The 20,216-nt window shown below is 43.9% G+C and overlaps 1 protein-coding gene across 1 annotated transcript in view; it reads left to right on the plus strand.

Moving 5' to 3' along the window:
* The window catches only part of ALKBH2 (alkB homolog 2, alpha-ketoglutarate dependent dioxygenase), a 219,872-nt gene extending 199,890 nt beyond the window's left edge, over positions 1-19,982 (plus strand). Inside the window, exon 3 of the mRNA XM_044068520.1 lies at positions 17,554-19,982. Within this exon, the coding sequence (XP_043924455.1) occupies positions 17,554-17,875 (322 nt within the window). The 3' untranslated portion in view covers positions 17,876-19,982. The remainder of the gene's footprint in view (positions 1-17,553) is intronic.
* Positions 19,983-20,216: the final 234 nt, after the last annotated feature.

Raw genomic sequence — 20,216 nt, forward strand, 5'->3', positions numbered from 1 at the left:
GGAGGAAGGCTGTCCCTTTACAAAGACAATTGGCTATCCATCACAAAGGATCAATGTGTCTTAAAAATAATTTTTTCAGGGATAGAGATTCTCCTTCAAAGAAACACCAACCCTAACAAGGTACCCAGACATACCATTAAAATCAATGGGCAGAGGCACTCAAACATATTCAGAAACTCTGCGCACAAAAAGCGGTGGAGCCTGTACCCCAGGAGCAAGCAAGAAAAGGGTTTTATTCCAGATTGTTCCTGGTGCCCAGGAAAGAGGGCACTTGGCACCCTATTCTAGATTTATCCACGCTAAACCTTTCCCTACAAGTGCCAACATTCAAAATGCTCACACTCCAAAAACTCTTACCCATGCTGAGCCCAAATGGCTGGCTTGTTACCTGGACCTCAAGGATGCCTCCCTTCACATTTCAATAAGGGAGTCCAGCAAAAAGTTCCTTCGCTCCAGAGCAGGCTCACAACACTTTCAGTTCTCTGCTCTGCCCTTTAGCTTATCAACTGCTCCCAGTGCTTTCACCAAATCCCTGGCTCTGGTCGTTGCCTTCTGCAGGCAGCAAAACATCCAAATTTACCCATGTCTGGATGACTGCCACATCCAGGCAGGCAGCAGGGAAAAGCTCCTGCAAGACCTCAACTCTGTCAAAGCCCTATTAACCTCTCTATGATTTGCCATCAACAAGGAAAAATCAAATGTCCAGCCCACCAAACAAATCACCTTCTTGGGAGCTCTGTTGAGCACAGCCACCCAAAGAGTCTTCCACTCTCCAGAAAAACAGAGCTTCCTGCCCCAATACTTCTCCCAGTTGGCTTACAGAAAGCACCTCACAGCAAGGAAGTTTTTTCAAGTGCTGGGGTACATGGCATCCTGCATCCTGTTGGTGCCCTTGACCAGACTGAACATGAGGAAAACTGCAGTGGTAACTAAAAAACCTTTGGTTTCAGTACTCCGTCTCTGGAGATACATCTGCCCCTTATCCCCTCCTTAAGAGCCAAGCTCCTTTGTTGGGCAGAAGCCTGCTCACTGAACAATAGCCTACCTTTTCTATTTCTTCCCCATGGCCAGACTATCACCACAGATGCCTCAGACAAAGCCTGGGGGGCACACTTAAGCAACATGTGCAGAAGGCACTTGGGACCACAGGGACCTACACGTGCACATCAACCAAAAGGAAATGATGGCAGTACTCAGGGCTATCACAGCTTTCAAGACCCACCTGAATCCAGGGGTGCTCCTCATCAAACAGACTACCACAGTCATGTGGTACATCAACAAGTAGGGGGAACGCATTTCTACCCTCTTTGCTGTCTAGCCATGCTTCTCTGGCAGACTGCCTGTATGATGGGCCTTCATCTGATACCCCATTACATCCCAGGGGAGCACAATACCCTAGGGGACCACCTCAGCAGAAACTGCTTAGACCCTTATGAATGGCAACTTCAGAGGGAGACCTTCCTCTGTATCATACAGGCTTGGGAAACACCACAGGTGGACCTCTTCATCTCTGTACAGAACAACCAGCTGGACCGGTTCTGCACCAGGGAGTTACACCCAGAAGCCTGGAAGGTGGATGCTCTATCGTTCTACTGGGGCAATGTGTTTGTCTATGCACCCCCCCTTTGACAGCGATACCAAGGGTACTGCTAAAAAGCAGGGAGGAAGGGCCACGAACCATCCTAATTGCTCCAAATTGGCCCAGGCAACATTGGTACCCCCTGCTGCTCGGCCTAACCAAGGAACCACCCAGGAATCTGACTCTCACAGAAGGACTTCTAACTCAAGCAAGAGAGTCAGTACTGCCCCCAGATCTACAAACTCTCCACCTATCCACATGGCTGATACTCCAATGGCAGATAACACACTGTTGAGTAAGTAGGTCCTGGCCATAATTAATGAGGCCAGGAGGCCCAGCACCAGAAAATTATACTTGTCAAAATGGAAAAGATTCAATTCCTGGTGCCAAACTAAAGGTACAAGCATTTCCCAGGCATCTCTCCCTCTGATTCTAGATTACCTGGCAGAGCTACTGAAAAAATAATTATTCTTCTCTTCCATGAAAATTCATGCCTCTGCTATCTGCCCATTGATATACAGTTTTGGTCTCCCACCCCCTGCTAAAACAATTCTTTAGAGGGGTATCTCACATCAGGCCACCCTCACCTGCCTAGGACCTGAACTATCTCTTGGAAAAACTGACCTTACCTCCCTTTGAACCAGCTGCCACAGCAGAACTAAAACACCTTTCCTGGATGGCCACCTTCCGCCTGGCCATAACCTCAGCTAAGAGGATTTCCGAGCTCCAGGCTCTGATGGCCACTGAGCCCTTCATTATCTTCATTGCAGACAGGGTGTCCCTTAGTACTAATCCCTCCTTTATTCCTAAAGTGGTGTCGGACATGACACTGAACCAGGCTATACATTTCCCCACCTTCTTTCCTAACCCTCAGAACAAGGGGGAAAGAATCCTTCATTCACTAGATGTGCACAGACAATTTAGATACTATTTGAATATAACCAAGCCTGTCAGGAAGACTGATCAACTTCTGTTCAGCTTCGCCCCAGGAGCAGAGGGGAAACCTATTTCCAAATAGACCATTTCTAAATGGATATCACACTGTATCCAATTCTACCACTTTCTTGTGAAATTTCTGCCCAAGTCTGTTCAAACCCATTCAACTAGGGCAGTATCTACTTTCACTGCTTTCCTAAGAGGGGTCCCTACCAAGGATATCCTAGAAGCTGCCACTTGGAATTCAGTCCACACCTTCACCAAACACTACCACTTGCCTCTCTTCTCCAAAACCTGGGTAGGCTTTGCTTCTGCAGTTCTACAGGGCATGCTAGGCCCTACCTAGAACAGTCCAACCTGTTCTCCTTCTCTTGTTTCCATCCACGCTTAATTCAGCTTTGGGAATCTTCTCACAAGTGATGACTGCAACAGTGAAACACGAAGAACATAGTACAGTTGTGTACACTTACCATAAATGAGATGTTCGAATGTATTCACTGTTGCAGTCCTATTTTACCTCCCTCCTTCCCCCTATTCTTCTCTAAAATTCATTCACATCTTTATATGTCTGTGGGCTTCCTCCAGGTTGGCCTTACTCAGGCCTTCTGGACAGGGCTCCTATAGGTTAGGGCAAGAAAAACTGATGCAATGGAGTTGGCTGCCCTGCTTTATACCACTGACTACCTGATGTCAGTCCCTGGCGACAACAGCCGGCGCAGGAGGGATAATCTTTACTCTGGTATTTGGGCTTGATTTGATTAGATGACTGCAACAGTGAATACACTCGAGCATCTACATTTATGGTAAGTGTACACAACTGTACTTGAGTCGTTTCTTGTTTCAGCTCCTTCTTCATCTGCTCTGGCATCAGGGTGTCAGACCCCCTCAAAAAAAGATATTCTTTGGAACCAAGGGAGCACAGGAAACACACTCCTTCTAGGTCTCAGAAACCTGTTCAGATATCGGAGTCGCTGGCCAGATTCGCTACACATTCAGGTCAGACTTTCTTGGAGCTGACTCCTACTGCTAAGTCACCTTGATCCCAGAGCCCTTGGTTCTCCCCAGAGCCGATTTGTCCATGGCGCTGATCACCATTCTTGCAAGAAACTCCTTTGAGGTTGTCTCTCCCTCCCTTGCACCTCTTCATCCATTAGGTCCTTCCGAAGTCTCTCTGAAGCTGATGTGGATAAGAAGATGAGGAAATTTCTCGGCTCAGATTCAGATGATGGTTTTACTGTCTTTGTCTTCCATTGGATCCATGAGGCTTCAACCATGTTACCATCCCATTGTCTCTCCTCCTCCAATCTGACTAGTGATTTTGGAGCTTTCTGATCCACGAACCCCTAGAGTCGAGCTGTTGGATCTGAAGATAGCTTCATCTTTGACTCCGGCCATGTCCCTGACTTGTCTGGCACTGACTCTCTCATTGTGCAGGATGAGTCTCTTGAGCCGAACCGTCAGAGTCCTGATCTGAGGGGATGTCTTTGACTTGTAGAGTCTTAGAGCCATCACTTCCCCCCTTGGACCCTTGGCGCTGGACAGCTTGGGTCTGACTCTTCTCTCAGAGCAGAGGTCTGGCAGGGATGTGGCTCGACAGCACCAGGAGTTTTGGCTCCAATGAGGTTGACCTCTGCTTCTCTTGGTCTCTCTACTCTTACTTCAGATTCTAAGCTCATTCCCCCTTTGGTTCCAGCTTCTGAGCCTCATCTACCTATTCCGTAGGGACAGCCAGCCCATATGAGCTTCCAGGAAGTTTCAGTCCAGGGACTTCCCGTCACTTCCAATACTTCTATAGACCATCACACTGAGGAGGTTCCCTGGAAGAGGCTGTGTAAAAGGAGACACTTCTTACCCTCAGGAGTCTCTTACTGAAGACACCAGTTTTGATGAAAGGAAAGGGTCCCACAGGTCACCGCCGGAAGATGTCTCCTTTGGAGACATTCTAGAGATCTTTCATCCAAAAGGTGGTTGTTCCTCCGAACCCCCTTCCCAGGAGGAGTCAGTGTTTCTCAAAGCTTTCAGGTCCAGCCCATCTACTTCCTGTATTACCCCCCCCCCCCCCAAGGCAGATGGCTTAATAGACCTTGTCTCCCACTGGGCTTGAAAGGAGCCATATACCATATAATCAATTCCCCGTCATCAGGACAAGATCCTAATTCCACCCAAGGAAAGACACTTTTGGAGTAATGGAATTCCTGTAATTGCCATGATTGTTGCAGCAGCCATAACAGAGAGTCTAGGGCTTGGACAGGTTTGGAAAGCATGTCTCTGCATCAGCAACCTGTGCATTATGCTCACTTAATTATTTGGTGCACATTACTAGATTACAGAGGAACGTAATTAAGGAGTTCTCTTAAATGTACACCTGGGTTCATGTCAACAGAGGAACAGAAGTTTTTTTTCCTCACAACTGGCCACCATCCAGTCCAGCTCGAATGCATCCATGATGTTAATCTGTTGTGCAGCTGAAGGTTCCTCATGGGCTTGTAGGTTCAGGCATAGTCATCAGGAGACATGCTTGAATGTTTTTGTGTGATTTCGAGGAATTTTTCAAGTCTTCTTTCATCAGTGCTCCCTTTGATGGGTGATCTTTGTTTGGGTCCACTGTTAGAGAGACACTTTCCCAGAGTGAAAAGGATGGAAAGACCTTATCAGTTGTGGGAATCCATTTTTCTATCCTGCAAAAGTCTTTCTTCAGGGATCAACACACTGGAAAAAGATGTGGTTCTGAAAATCCCAAGGTCCTTTTCAGGATTCTTGATGCAAAAATTCTCCTAGAGACAGAGGGGGGAAATAATAATGGAAGATGCCACTCTCGAGGCAGAGGGGGGGGGGTCCTCAAAACCAAGGGTTTCAACATGCCTTTTTGGATAGGCCCTTTCAGCACTTTTGAAGGCTGAAGGGTTGCCTGGCCTTCTGAAGGCAGTCAGGGACCACTTGTCTTTGCACACAAATGCCTGGACAGCAATCAGAAAAGATTCTTGGATGCAAAGGATCATATCCAGAGGTTATTTCATTCCCTTTTCACAAACTCCACCAGCCCAACAAAAAAAAAAATACCACACAGTCAGTAAGAGATAGCAGCCATAGAAATTCAAAAGCTGCTGGACAAGAGAGTTATCCAAAAGGAACCACCAGACCAAAGAGGATCTGGAGGTTACAAGGTTCTTTTTAGTGCCAAAGAAAACAGTTGCCCAGAGAAAAATTGTAGATCTCGGTGAATCAGTTTGTAAAGAACTCCAAGTTCCAGATGGTCATGGTACAGTCCATTCTCCCTCTTCTGCAGAAGGATGTGCTCCATAGACCTGCAGGATGTGTACTGTCACATCAAAATGAGCAGACTTTCTCGGAGGTACTTGAGCTTTTAGATGGGGGCCAGTTATTCCCAGTTCAGAGCCCCTGCCCTTTGTTCTTACCACAACCGCCAGGGTGTTCGTAAACTGTATGCAGTGGTAGCAGTTCATTTCAGACTGTGTGGATAGAGTGTTTCCTTACTTGGACGACTGGCTCCTTACTGCTTCAACCAGGCATCTACTAGAGGAAATCGGGGATTACTTACTCCATCTGTGTCAGTACCTGGTGGTCACAGTTAATCTCCCCAAGTCTTGTCTTCAGGCAGTTCTAGTCTTGGACTTGATACTATCAGTTGGTCTTTCTACCACAAAACAGAATTCATATGAGAATTCATGTAAGTCAGATCTCATCACATCCTTTTCTTTCGGCAATGCTGGTACTTCAGATCTTAGGTTCGGTGGCTGCAGCAATTACCTTACTACCCACTGCTTGCTGTCACGTGCAAATTCTTCAGTGGACTACAGCAATACAATGGTCAATTCTTTGACAGCCACTGAATCATCCTATAAAACTTTCCTGGGTTTGCAGGGATTTTCTACTTGGTGGAGCTAGTTCAGTGACATTTGTCGGGGACTCCCTCTTATCCTTCATCCCCCAAAGGCCATGCTGACCACAGATGCCTCCCATTTGGGGTGGGGGGACATTTCTTGGGACAGACTGTTAAAGGCACATGGTCCCCAGAAGTGACCAATCTGCATTATAAATGTCTTTGAGACTAGAGTGGTCTTTTTAGCATTGCAGGCCTTTCAGAACTCTCTCCTTCTAGGGACAGTTGTTATCTGTGTGTCAGTGATGTGGCACATCAACAAATTTACTTATTTATTGACATTTGTTGACCGGGAAAGTCCACTTGGTCAAAACCCCATTTTCAGTGGAGGCCTGGGGAGCAAAGCACCACATGTATTACAAGTAAAATGAATCTAACATAAATTAATCTAACATGAGCAAGATCAAAATATTGCATGTAAAAAAAAACATGTATACAACATTATTTGGATCAGAGTTCTCATTCAGTAGGTACAGGTTTATAAGTTACATATTTAGACAGTGTAGCTGTGAATCAGTACCCATCTGTAGCGAGAGTTAACAGAAAAAAAATTGCATTGTCAGGTAACAAATAGAACAAAAAGAAAAAAAAAATGGAGTTATAGAACTGGTTGATTATTCATTGCCTAATACAAGAGTTTTTGATGGACTGTTTAAGATGGGCGTTTTTTTTTTTGGCAAGAGGGGGTTCTTCAGGTAGTAGGATTTTAGTGCTGAGTTAAAGGTTTTTATGCAGTCAGTTTGAGTTATTTGGGGGGGTAAGGTATTCCAAATCTTGGCAGTGCTATGAGAGTACAGACTTTGTCCAGCTCTTTTGTTTAGTTTTTTTACGGCTAGTAGCTGTTTGCTTGAATGGGGAGAACTAGGTCCTACCCTCTTTGCTGAGAAGCAGTGAGAGTCTGGCAGTGGGCGAGCTATTTCAACTGCTTGCTAGTGGCAACGTGCATACCAGGGAAAGCAAACGGTCTAGCAGACAAGCTCAGCAGAACTATCCTGATGCCTCATGAGTGGTCTCTCAAACATGCAGTGGTGGAAGGAATCTTTCAAATATGGGGGCATCCTTGCTGCAATCTCTTTGCCTGACCCTCAACAAGTGCAGCAGTTTTTCTGCCCTAATCCCCTCTCGAGGGAAGTCGCTGAGAGATGTTCTAGTCCATGTTTGGCCCCCTGGTCTCCCATATGCATACCCTCCCGTACCTCTAATCCTCAAATATCTTCAGAAATCACTTTGGTTGAAGAGCAAGGTTATCCTTATTGCACATTTCTGGCTTCAGCAAGTTTGATTTCCCTTCCTGCGGTCTCACCCTCTATATCCTCCTTTGACACTGGACCCCAGTCCAGATCTGGTGTCTCATCCATCAAGGACCAGGCCTTAAGTTGACTGCATGATTTCTCCAATTCTGATGATGGCTAGATAGTCTAGGCTTTCTTCTCCAGTTTGCCAAGCATTAATATCTTCCCAGAAACCTGCAACCAGGAAAACTATAAGAGTAAATGGAAATGATTCTCTGGGCACAACAGAGACAACTGGACACCTTTACTGCTCCCATTCCTGATATTTTGGATTTACTAGCATCTGCTTTTCAAGGAGGTGCTAGTTTTTCAACCATCAAAGTTCAGCTAGCAGCCATCTCTAATTTTCACATCGGAGATTATGTTTCTCCTGTAAAGCGTTCTTCTACTTGGACACTACTCCACCTTGGGATCTCAGTTGTGTTTACAAAGTGTAGCTCAGTCTCTCTTTGAGCCTTCAGCTAAATTTGGCCTCAGATTTCTTTCTTGGAAAACAGTCTTTCTCGTAGCTATTACTTCTACCAGGCAGGTTTCTGAATTCCAAGCACTCCCTTCAAAGCCGCCTTATTTGATGTTCCATAAAGATGGTCACTTTACATATTAATTCATCTTTCCTATGAAAGAATGCTTATGAAACAAACATCAACCAGGTCATAAATTTGCCGGTCATCTTTCCAAAATTTTCGAATAAAGGAGAATACATGCTTCATCTTTTAGATATGCACAGACAGCTTCATTTAATCTCCATAGAACAAAGGATTTCCAGAAAACAGACCAATTCTTTTGTTTCCTTTTCCCGTAACAAGTTGGGAAAGCCTGTTTCTAAAGTCAACCTAGCTAAATGGATTTCAGATTGTATTTCTTGTTTATTCCTTGAAGGGTTTACCGATAAGATGTCCAAAAGTTCACTGTACTAGATCTAAGGCCACATCTGCCGCATTCTGAGCCAGAGCTTCCAGTGGTGATTATTTGTGCTGTAGCCACTTGGTAAAATGCTCATATATTTATCACTCATTACAGGTTGGATATCATCTCCAGAAACAGGGCTGCCTTTGGTTCTGCGGTATTCAGGAATATCCTTCCATGACGGCCACCCAGGATTATTGTAGCTGGGGACTCTCCCATCCATTGAGGAATGAATGAAAATTACATCAGATATAAAAGTTATGTACTCACCATAACCATGCACCTGTTGTCCATTTTCATTTTTCCTCAGCTCCCATGCCTCCAACCCCCTCACCTTCTCTTTGAGAGTGACCTAGTAAAGTTTTTGTTTTGGAACCACTTATGTTCATCGTGTTTCACTGTTGCTGTCATTACAGTTGAGTTATCCTGCTGGCAGGCTACCCGCAGTCGGCCCGAGTTCCAAAGTCTAGGTCCGGTGTCTGTTGCTGTCGCCTCCTCCCTGACGTCAGTGCGCCAGGGGTATAAAAGATGCAGCCGACGCCATTTTCTTCAGTCTTTCTTGCCGTGCGGTGCCCGAAGAAAAAGCAGTTCGCAAGTGCCGGTCGGCAGACTCCTGAGATTTTCAAATTCGAATTTCAGATCTGAAGTCTTCATTAAAGCTAAGTACCCCATTGGGGAAACTTTTTTCTTGCTCCAGACAGATGTCAGAAAAAGTTAATAATTGTATTTCTTGTGGGAAGCAAATACCTCATAAGGATTTTCATTCTTACTGTATTCCTTGCCTAGGCCCTGACCACGACGTTGCTAGTTGTCAGTTTTGTGCTAGATTTAACCAACGCACTATTAAGTGTCGGTACGATTTTGCATTTCATTGTTTTGGCAGAAGATTTAACTGTATGATGCCGTCGGAGCAACTGACTACCGGAGTTTATAAAAAGCGCAAAGAAAAGGAGAGGCAACTGAGGTCCAAAACCGACGAGGCTTCCGCTAGGCCTGTCCTCGGTTCGCCAGTTCTCAGTGAGGCGCTTTCGCAGCCCCTGACGCCCGCTTCCGACTCCCACGTGGAGCCGACTAGGCCACTGGAAACTCAAGGTATTGGACACTTGGAAACTATTCCCTCAGATGGGTCCAGAGCCACTGAGCAGGTATCTGCTTCTGAGGGTGTTTTCAGGCCTACACAGTTATATGTAAAACTAACTTCAGCTTCAAAGGCCAAAGTCTAAAGACAAATAAACAAGTACAGCATTCTCCTGGACAGGCCTCCATGCCTAAAAAAACAGATGCTTAAAATGGCTGAAGACCTAATTACTTTGATCAGGGGTTCCCATCCCCCTCCTGATAAGAGGCCTAGGCAAGAGATAGAATATGCATCTTCAGATCAGGTTTCCATTTCCTCTGATTCCTCTTCTGAGCAGGAATATTCTTTTCCTCCCTATGAGGATTCTGATGCTGCAGAATCTATTCCTTCAGCCTCCCCTCCTGAGGATTATTCTTTTGTGGAAACCCTACATACTATGAGGGAGCATTTCCACTGGGAGAGCCAAGATTACTCAGAATCCAAGAAAAGGCTCAGAGACTTCCTTTTATTACCTCAGCACAGGCCCCATGCTATTCCTCCTGTTTTAGACATTGTGGATGATGTATTTTCAGAGTTCGGACTGTCGCCTGACTCTTTGCCACCAACTCCTGTTAAGCCAGACAGATACTACAGGGTTCCTGATTCACATACATTTCTTTATAAAAACCCTGCAGCAGACCCAGAAACAATTTCTCAGGGTCCCAAAGGGATTCAAGGGCCCTGGACAGATGGGGGAAAAAGATTTATACTTCTGCTACCTTGGCTGTAAGAGCTTTAAATTGTCACTTTCATATGCTTAAATATCAGCAATATCTAATGTCACTGTCTAAACAAAAAATGTTGACAAATTCAGAATGTGCAGAAAACAAAGAAATGTAGGATTTATTGCATGCAGCTGAACAAGTGGGAAAGCATACTTTGCAATGTGGTTTTGATTCTCTAGAGGCCTCCTGCAGGGCCGCAGTTACAGGTTCTGTCATTAGGAGGCATGCTTGGTTAAAAGAACAGAATCTGCCCAATCATGTTAAAGCAAAATTGTTAGATGCTCCATTACAACATGATACCTTGTTTGGTGTTAAAGCAGAAGAGGTTTTGAAGAAAATGGAGGACAAAGCTAAATCTATGCAAACAGTCAAGGATTTCTTACAGGTACAGCCTCCCAGATTTAGCAGGAACTGGTCTGCAAAGAGTTGGTCCTTTCCAGTGTCAGACAGGCCACAAAGAGGTACAGATGCACCGGAGGCAGATCACAGCCCCAAGGCTCATACAGGCCTAAACAATGGAGTGTTTCAACCTCCAAAAGTGGAGAAGAAAAATCACAGCCATACAGAAAACAGTCTCAATGACTTTCTCCTAACAGCACCAAGCACTTATCTTCTGGCAGCTCCTTTGTGAGGAAAACTAGCACTTTTTTGCTCAAAATTGGCATATAATCACCCAGGACAAATGGGTCTTAAATATCGTATCCCAGGGCTACAGGTTCCATTTTCACACCCTGCCAAGGCCAAACGGTATGCCAGACCTGCCACAAAATCAATGGGCAGAGGCACAAAAACAAGTTTCATCCCTCATGGACATGAGGGCCATTCAGCAAGTACCACAGCAAGAGCAGGGGCAAGGATTTTACTCAAGGCTATTTTTGGTGCCCAGAAAGGACAAAACCTGGAGACCAGTACTGGACCTGTCTATCCTGAACACATTCCTGGACATTCCAGAATTCAAAATGTTAACTCTGCAGCAGCTTCTGCCCATGCTGGGCAAGAAGGTTTGGCTTGTGACTTTAGACCTAAAAGAGGCATACCTGCATGTCCCAATCAGACAGTCATGCAGAAGATACCTCAAATTTATAGCTGGCTCAATGCATTACCAATTCTCTGCACTGCCCTTTGGCTTATCTACTGCGCCCAGGGTCTTCACAAAGTGCCTGGCACCAGTAATTGCTTTTTGCAGACAAAGAGGAATTCAAATATATCCTTACTTGGACGACTGCCTTATGCCTTATTCAAGCAGAGAACAAGGACACTCGACTACAGCATCTGGCGTTTGTAAAAACATTACTAGCAGGCCTAGGGTACACAGTAAACAAAAAGAAATCAAAACTCGTACCCTCTCAAGAGATAATATTCCTGGGTGCAAGCTTAAATACAACTGCCCAGATGGCTTTTCTCACGCCAGACAAAAACAGACAACTGACTACTTATTTCAAAATGTTGGCAACAAAGACCCAGTTATCTGCAAGAAAAATTCTGCAGGCTTTGGGCTTCATGGCATCCTGCATTCTGCTAATTCCATATGCAAGACTGCATATGAGGAAACTTCAATGGTATCTAAAAAGTGTTTGGACTCAACATTGCCACAGCCTGGAAACAGTAATTACCCTCATTCCCTGCCTGCAACAGGAGTTTCGATGGTGGGCAAAAACCTGTCACCACAACATGGGACAGCCATTCACCTTACCCACAGCCAGGCAGACATTGACAACAGATGCATCAGATTATGCCTGGGGGCCCACATGGCAGGAAGATGTATTCAGGGCACATGGTCCGCAAGTCAAATGCATCTACATATCAATCAAAAAGAGATGCTAGCAGTTCAAAATGCCCTGACAGCCTTCAAGGATCTACTTCATCCAGGATAACTACTGATAAAGATGGACAATACCACAGTCATGTGGTACATAAACAAACAAGGGGGCACACATTCCTACCCCCTCTGCAGACTAGCCATGAACTTATGGGACACAGCACTGACTTACCAAGTACATCTGCAAGCACAATTCCTGCCAGGAAGGATAAATACTCTGGCAGACGGACTAAGCAGAAACCTAATGGATCCCCACGAGTGGAAATTGGATCCACAAGTCTTCAGCATGATAACAAGGAACTGGGGATGCCCGGACATAGACCTATTTGCCTCTCCCCACAATTGCCAACTACAAAGATTCTGCACAAGGACTTATCACAAGCAAGCATGAAAAGTGGATGCTCTATCTTTCAGGTGAAAAAACCTAACAGTATATGCCTTTCCTCCTCTGCCTCTCCTCCCCAAGGTACTCCTCAAGGTCAGACAAGAGACGCCAAAAATGATTCTGATTGCCCCAGACTGGCCCCACCAGCACTGGTACCCAATTCTAAAGAGCTTGTCCCAATGCCCAGCTTGGACACTACCTCAGATTCCTCACTTATTGACTCAACAAGACAGTCGGATACTGCACAGCCAACTCAGGACCCTAAACTTGGCAGCATGGCGGATAATTTAGCCATTCAAGACACACCTCTTTCTAAAGCAGTTATGGATGTCATTTTGGAGGCCAGGAGGCCTAGCACCAGAAAATCTTTTATGCAGAAAAATGGAAGAGATTCTGTGCTTGGAACCAGGCACAAGGTATTGGCACGATTGTTCCAAATATTCCTCAGATTTTGCAATATTTAACCGAGATGCTGAATAAAGGCCTTTCCTTTTCATCCATTAAAATTCATGCCTCTGCCATTTCAACTCATTACAATACAGAACCACTTATTTTTTCCTCATCCATTACTAAGGCAGTACCTCAGAGGGGCCAAAAACATAAGACCCCCAAGGAAAGCACCAATACCTACATGTGACCTCAACTATGTCTTGGAAAAACTTACACTGCCTCCCTTTGAACCAGCCTCTGCAGCTGATATAAAATTCTTATCCTGGAAAACAGCTCTGCTCCTAGCAATAACCTCCGCTAGATGAGTCTGAGTTACAGGCACTCATGGCTGTGGAACCTTTTATCATTTTCGATCCAGGCAGGGTTTCTCTGAGGACAAACCCTACATTTATGTCTAAGGTAGTGACCAGTGTGGCCCTTAACCAAACAATTCACTTGCCAACTTTTTACCCAAATCCACACAATAAGGGTGAGAGACTTCTACATTCTTTGGAGATTCACAGACAGCTACGCTTCTACTTGGACAGAATCAAAGCTTTCAGAAAAACTGAACAACTTCTAGTAGCATATGCTGCAGGATCACAAGGAAAGCCTATCTCAAAGCAGACTATTTCAAAGTGGATAGGCCACTGCATTCGTTTCTGCTATTCACATCATGGCAAATCAGTGCCTAAGGGCATTAGGCCACATTCCACCAGAGCAGCAGCCACTTCAGCAGCCTTCCTCAGAGGAGCACCAACCAAAGACATCTTGGAGGCTGCAACTTGGAGTTCAGTGCATACTTTTTTTACACAGCACTATCCCTTACCTCTCTATTCTAAATTCAGGGCAGGCTTTGCCACTGCAGTTCTGCAGGGCTTGATAGACTCTCCTAATCCTATTTAGCACCAGCCTCCCAACCATAGCTTTGGGATTCAACCCAATTGTAATGACTGCAACAGTGAAACACGATGAACATAGTACAGTTGTGTACACTTACCATAAATGTAGATGTTCGAGTGTATTCACTGTTGCAGTCCAGGTTACCCTCCTTCCATCCCCCTTATCCTTGCTGGGACTTATCTGTACTTCTGTATTCTATACAACCTATGTGGTGTATTTGCTTGTAGATGAAGGAAAAGTTGATTTTTGGTTATGCATGCTTTTTGGCATTAGTCAACCTACCATTTTAGGGGCACCTGACATCTGGGGCAAGAAAAACTGAAGAAAATGGCGTCGGCTGCATCTTTTATACCTCTGGCGCACTGACATCAGGGAGGAGGCGACAGCAACCGACGCCGGACCTAGACTTTGGAACTCGGGCCGACTGCGGGTAGCCTGCCAGCAGGATAACCCAATTGTAATGACTGCAACAGTGAATACACTCGAACATCTACATTTATGGTAGGTACACAACTGTACTTTGTTTGAGCTCCTATACTATTCTTTCTATTGTTATACCCCTTTTGCTTGGGTAGATTGTAGTGACAGCAAACTCAGTCTGATGTAAAGTAGTAGTAAGGGGCATTACAGGTAAGGGAGGAGCTTGAGAGTCTGATCCAGAGTTTGGAAGAAAAGCGGCCAAGTCCGTTCCGAGGTCAGATCAGATACTCATCCGTTGAGGAATAATGAAAATGGGCAGCACAGATGCATAGTTATTGTGAGTACAGAACTTTGTTTTATCTTCATTAAGTTCGTGTCCCAGAAAGACTTGAACCTGTCTCAAAATGTTCCACAACACTGATATGTCCTTTTTCTGGTTTTATCAGGTATAAAATAATATCTGTAAATAAAACCAGCTTTTCTTGGCTGACATACCAATTATATCTGAATTTCTGAGTCCCTTAATTTCTTTGTCCAAGATTCTCTAATTCTAACTTTGACCTTCACATTCAGACTGACCTTTTCCTTGTAACTCCCCTCCCAGCTACTTGGAGCTGTTAACTAATTCCACTCTTTTCCCTTCTTTCTGAATTACTCCCATTTGCTGCCATTACAACAATTTTATTTGTACTTGTGTGCCTTCAACTTTGCACTGCATTCCCTGTCTTGCAGAAGTTTTTTTTTCAGTCTGCCTGCAGTACCACATTGTCTACATACAGCAATTTTGTTGATCTTTCCCAACCTCTTGGATAATGTACTCTGTCACCAGTATGAACAGCAGTGGGCTCAGAGCTGAACAGTGATGCACACCCACTCCCACTGGGAACCCTTCTGTAAGCCCAAATACTGGGTCCTTGCACATGACCTGCACAATTCTGTCAAATTTTCTAGTACTTTAGTGAATGTAGTAGCAGAGTGGGACAATTGGGGGTGGGATCTTTGGAAATGGGTGGAAGCAAGTTGCATGGAGAAAGATGCAAATTGTGGGAACAATGCATGCAGAATGGTGTTTGGAGGAGGGGTGGGGTTTAAGGGAAGGCAGGAATTGAATGAGCTAAGTAATGTTTGACTGACAATAACTGTATAGATTGTAAGTGATGTATAATGTTTACAAATGAAAATGTCAAATGGTTTGTTTGCAGTTATATAAATGTATGATTTCCTATCTCATAACTGATGATTAGATAAAGATGTTTCTTGTTTAAAAAAAATTCTGGGATTTTGAACCATCACAGGACTGCCTAAATCATTTTTCCTGGGACCTGGTTGTATGCCTTCTACAAGTCTAGGAATGCCCAGTTTGTCTCTATCATCATCAGCTTCTCAACTTTCCCTCTCACTGCAAACCTATGGTCAGTTGTCTTGCATCCTTATCTGAATCCAAACTGCTTATCTGCCAAATTTATTTTCTACTACTATGATTATTCATTATTAATCGCCCTGTCCAGGACTTTAGTGTAGTGTGAAAGGGGTTTGATACTTCTATACCGCCTGCAGTTGTGAATATTCACTTTTTTCCTTGTACACTGACACCAGTATGCTTACTCTCCAGTCATTTGAGATATGCCTTTCTCTCCATACTGCTATGAGTACCCTCAGGAGCCATTTCCCCCAGCTTACCCAACAATTCAATCACATCTGTTGTGACTTCATCTGAGCCTGTTGCTTTTTCTGACTTAATTTTCCTTAGTGCTGTTCTTACTTCTTCTAGGGTAGGCTTCTCCTCTTCTTTCATCATAGGTTGTGTCTGGGCAGTACGTTTTTTTGGGGTTTTCTTCTTTCAGAAGATGCTGGAAGTTCTCCTTCCATCTGCATTTGATGATTTGTGGGCTTGTCAGCAGTTTCTTACTGGTATCTCTTATGAAGAATATCTGATGACTTATTTATCTTTGTCTTTCCCTTGCATACTCATAAGAGTTTCCTTATGCCATCTACTGAGTCACTCAACAGAAGCTGGTAGTCTACCTCTGATGTCTCACTCTTTGCTATTGCAACTGCTGTCATAGCCTCTTTGTAAGCCAACCAATGTCCTTCTTTGCCTGGTCTGTCTTTTCCAGCTCCCACTTTTCCTGCACTCCTACTTTCTTGTGATGATTTCTTGGACTTCTGCATTCAACTACCAGCTTTCTATATGCACTTCATTTTCATATCTGACTCGGCTGCATATCAAATGTGCTGTTTTGAGGCACTAGCATTCTTATTCAACCCTTCCTATTTCTTCTTCCTGAGGTGCTGAGTATTTCCTAACTCTTGTGCTTTTTCATGTCAGCTTCCAAGTCACCAGGCTAGTCTCTGTTGACCTCAGAGCCTTCTCTGACCACTGCTTACTGATGGTCGGGGCAACCAGTGGTTTATGCTGTGGGATGACTGTTTCACTAGGGATTACTTTGCAATCACTGATTTTACCCCACTGCTTTTTCCTTACTAGGAGGAAGTCTATCTGAGTTGTATGTTGGCCACTCTTGTATGTGATCTTGTGACTTTCTATTGCTGAACCATTTGTTGGCTACCATCCAGCCGTTTGCCAGTAGTTTTGAGTGGTATCTCATCCTCTATTCCTGTTGCCTCACCCATGTGGACCCAGGCAGTCCTTATATCCTGTTCTGTCTATCCCCATGTCTGCATTCAGATCTCCCATTACCAACATTAACTTCTGTTATCCTGCTTTATCTAGTATATCCTGCAATTGCAGCCTGAATGTGCAATTTTCCTAGCTATCACAACCCTGCTGTGGGGCATAGCCTGAGATTATGAATACTGCCCTTTCCTTACACTGGAGTCTGATTGCCACAAGTCTGTTACTTTATTCAAATGAAATTTGGACAAATGGATAGGTAACTACAAATTCACCCCCAGTTTCGCACCCCTGTCCCCTCATGGATAGAGTAAACCTGTAAATGTCTCAACATATCTTCATTTAGCTTCTCTCTGAGTGCCTAGTATTATTATGGGGTACATTTTCCAGAGAGTAGTTGGAAGGAATGGCAGGGAGCTTTTCTTAGCACATGAAGGGGTAAATTATTTTACCTGTATAATTTTTAAAGCTTTCTGCTGATGCTTCTGACTTTTATTTTTTGTAAGGTATAATGATGGACGTGATCACATGGGTGAACATCGTGATGACGAGAAGGAAATGGAAGAGACGAGTCCCATTGCCTCTGTGTCCTTTGGAGCTTGCAGGGATTTCTTTTTTCGTCACATGGCATCCCGTGGAAAGAGTGCAACCTGTAGAATAGAGCCCATTAAAGTACAGCTGGAACATGGCAGCTTACTGATGATGAACTACCCAACCAATGTGTACTGGTATCACAGCCTTCCTGTTCGGAAAACTGTAAAAACATCAAGGATCAACTTGACATTTCGCAGAGTTATACCAGTAAAGGAGAAACCAGAAAAGAAATAAGATCATCAGAGACTATTTTACTTTCCCACTGCAGATTTTACTTACCAGTCCTACTGCCATAATGCAAGAATAACTGCAACAGCTCAGTTGTGGAGAATGAAAACCATAAAGACTTGCTTTTGATACAGTCTGGTGAAGATAAATAGCATCACCAGTTTAGCTGCCTGGTTTGATCCTGATAACCACTCGTTTCAGGCTGTATGCCATAGCATTTAATCAGACTGAGCTACTGTTTATAACATGTGGGAAAGCAGAAGTGGCAATTCAGAGAAGTAAGCTAAAGGAGTGCTAGGCTTAACATTTTCAGAACTGGGTCTGAGTCCGATTAGCTTGCCTTCAGAATGTTATTTGAAATGGTATCAGATTATTTTCTGTTGAACTACATGTTTTTTCTCACAAGTGATTGTGTCATCTGTATCATTTTATGTTTGAGAGTAAATACCTTACCCATTAGGGAAATGTAAAGCAAGCAGTATTTCTTGTTCAGTACTTCAAAGAATTCTATTTAGTGAGGGTGCAAAAAGTTGTATGCAGCTATGACTTCTGCTTCTGTAGAGTATGCATCAAAGGATTACCATTTTTAAAGCCTTACAACAGCAGGCTGGCATTCACTTAGCATGATTGCTGCCATAGAAATGTTTAAAATCATGTGTGTTAACAGGAATAAAGCCCTGATTTTATCCCACAGTGTCTGAATTCAACTAGCAGCTTAAATGCCAGAGGAGTTAAAATTGGGAGGGGTGGGAGGAGGAATGGCTAATACTTGCTTACTCACCTTGGGAGGCAGGGTGCCCCAGTTGGTCCTAGGGGAGGTCAATGACCTGCATTTGCATTAGTGCTACACAGTACTGTAACCAGGAAAGGCAAATATGTAAACATGCATGTCCTCAGATGAAAGCGCATAGTGAAGTCATGGTCAGGCAAGGGATTTTGAAGCTTAAGAGACAACATCCATATCTACCCCATGGATGTTCCTGATTGTCCCCAAGGGAATGGGCAGGACAATATGGCTCTTGGTCATGGGAGAACTAAAAGATCTGGGGAAAAAAGTTAGATAACCAGTGTGGTGATCCAAAAAAAAAAAAAAAACATAGTTGAGAGGAAATCGAGCTGGTAGGTTACTGACTACTGAATTCTGCATAAAAAAGGGGGCTATATTAGAATGCCGAAACCTCACTTACGCGAATCCTGAAAGGCCAACACATACACAGCGAACTGCAAGAACACCAAACGTCCTTAAGTGCGAAATTCAAAATATTGAATTGCTATACTTGGCCAACTCCACTGCCCGCTACGTATTGCCTACCTAAACAAAATAAATATGAATGTATTAGTATATATGCACTTACCTTAACCTGCACCCTAACCTTAAGGTCAGTAACTATTGCACATTTACGTTAGGGAGCTATACCGGATAAGGGAATTTCCTAATGATGTTTTAGCTCACTAAACATGGTGTGGACAACTATGGCTATTTGGTATTTTGAATTTCGCGCTTAAGGACGTTCGGTGTTCACGTGGTTCGCTGTTTGTGTCGGCCTTTCGGGATTCACATAAGTGAGGTTTCTTCATTCTAATATAGACCCTAAAAAAGTACCACAATGAAAGTTGCAAATTCATTGTGAGATTAGACATCATTCATTTGCTAGGTATTAGAGTTATAATGTGCCTAAGTTATGAAACGACAGCATGCACTTGGAATGCATTCTCCTGAGACTGGAGTCAACATAATATCAAAACAGGTGATGCGACATCAATGCAAAAATATGGCTAATGCTAAAGGTGCTGCAGTAACCTTTTGTAGTGTATAATTACACTGTAAATCTACTGCAGTTAGTTTGCAGCTTAAGTTTGTAATAATCTGATTTGATGCAGAAGGGGTTGCAGTTTGACGGTGTTGTAGCACAGACTAAATGTTTTCATTTCCTTATGATCTTTGCTCCTAACTCCAGAGATTCTTGATGCAATAAGTCCCAAGGAAATGGTTTTACATACTCCTCTGATATTGGTGATTATCACTTTCAAGCTCATGGTTTCATTTGTGAACTGCTGGTCTGATATAACCAAAGAGTGATACTTAATAAAAATTGCGTTATTTGCTAATTAATATGTTTCAGCAGTCTAAAAACTAAATTATTCACACAACTGTGAAATTAAATAGTGAGGCAGGCCTCTGTTCCACCAGACTTGCATCATGGTAGCATGATTTGGAAGATGCTCACAGGTATGTTTTAATTCCATCACACTGTGGTGTAAACATATGGATCTGAGAATTGGTAACAGCGAGCTGAGTAGCCATTAGAGCTCAAAAGATTGTAGACACTACAGCCTGGATCTCAAA

The sequence above is a fragment of the Protopterus annectens genome, chromosome 4.part0 (assembly GCF_019279795.1).
Source record: "Protopterus annectens isolate FY-2018-M chromosome 4.part0, PAN1.0, whole genome shotgun sequence".
Lineage (NCBI taxonomy): Eukaryota > Metazoa > Chordata > Ceratodontiformes > Protopteridae > Protopterus > Protopterus annectens.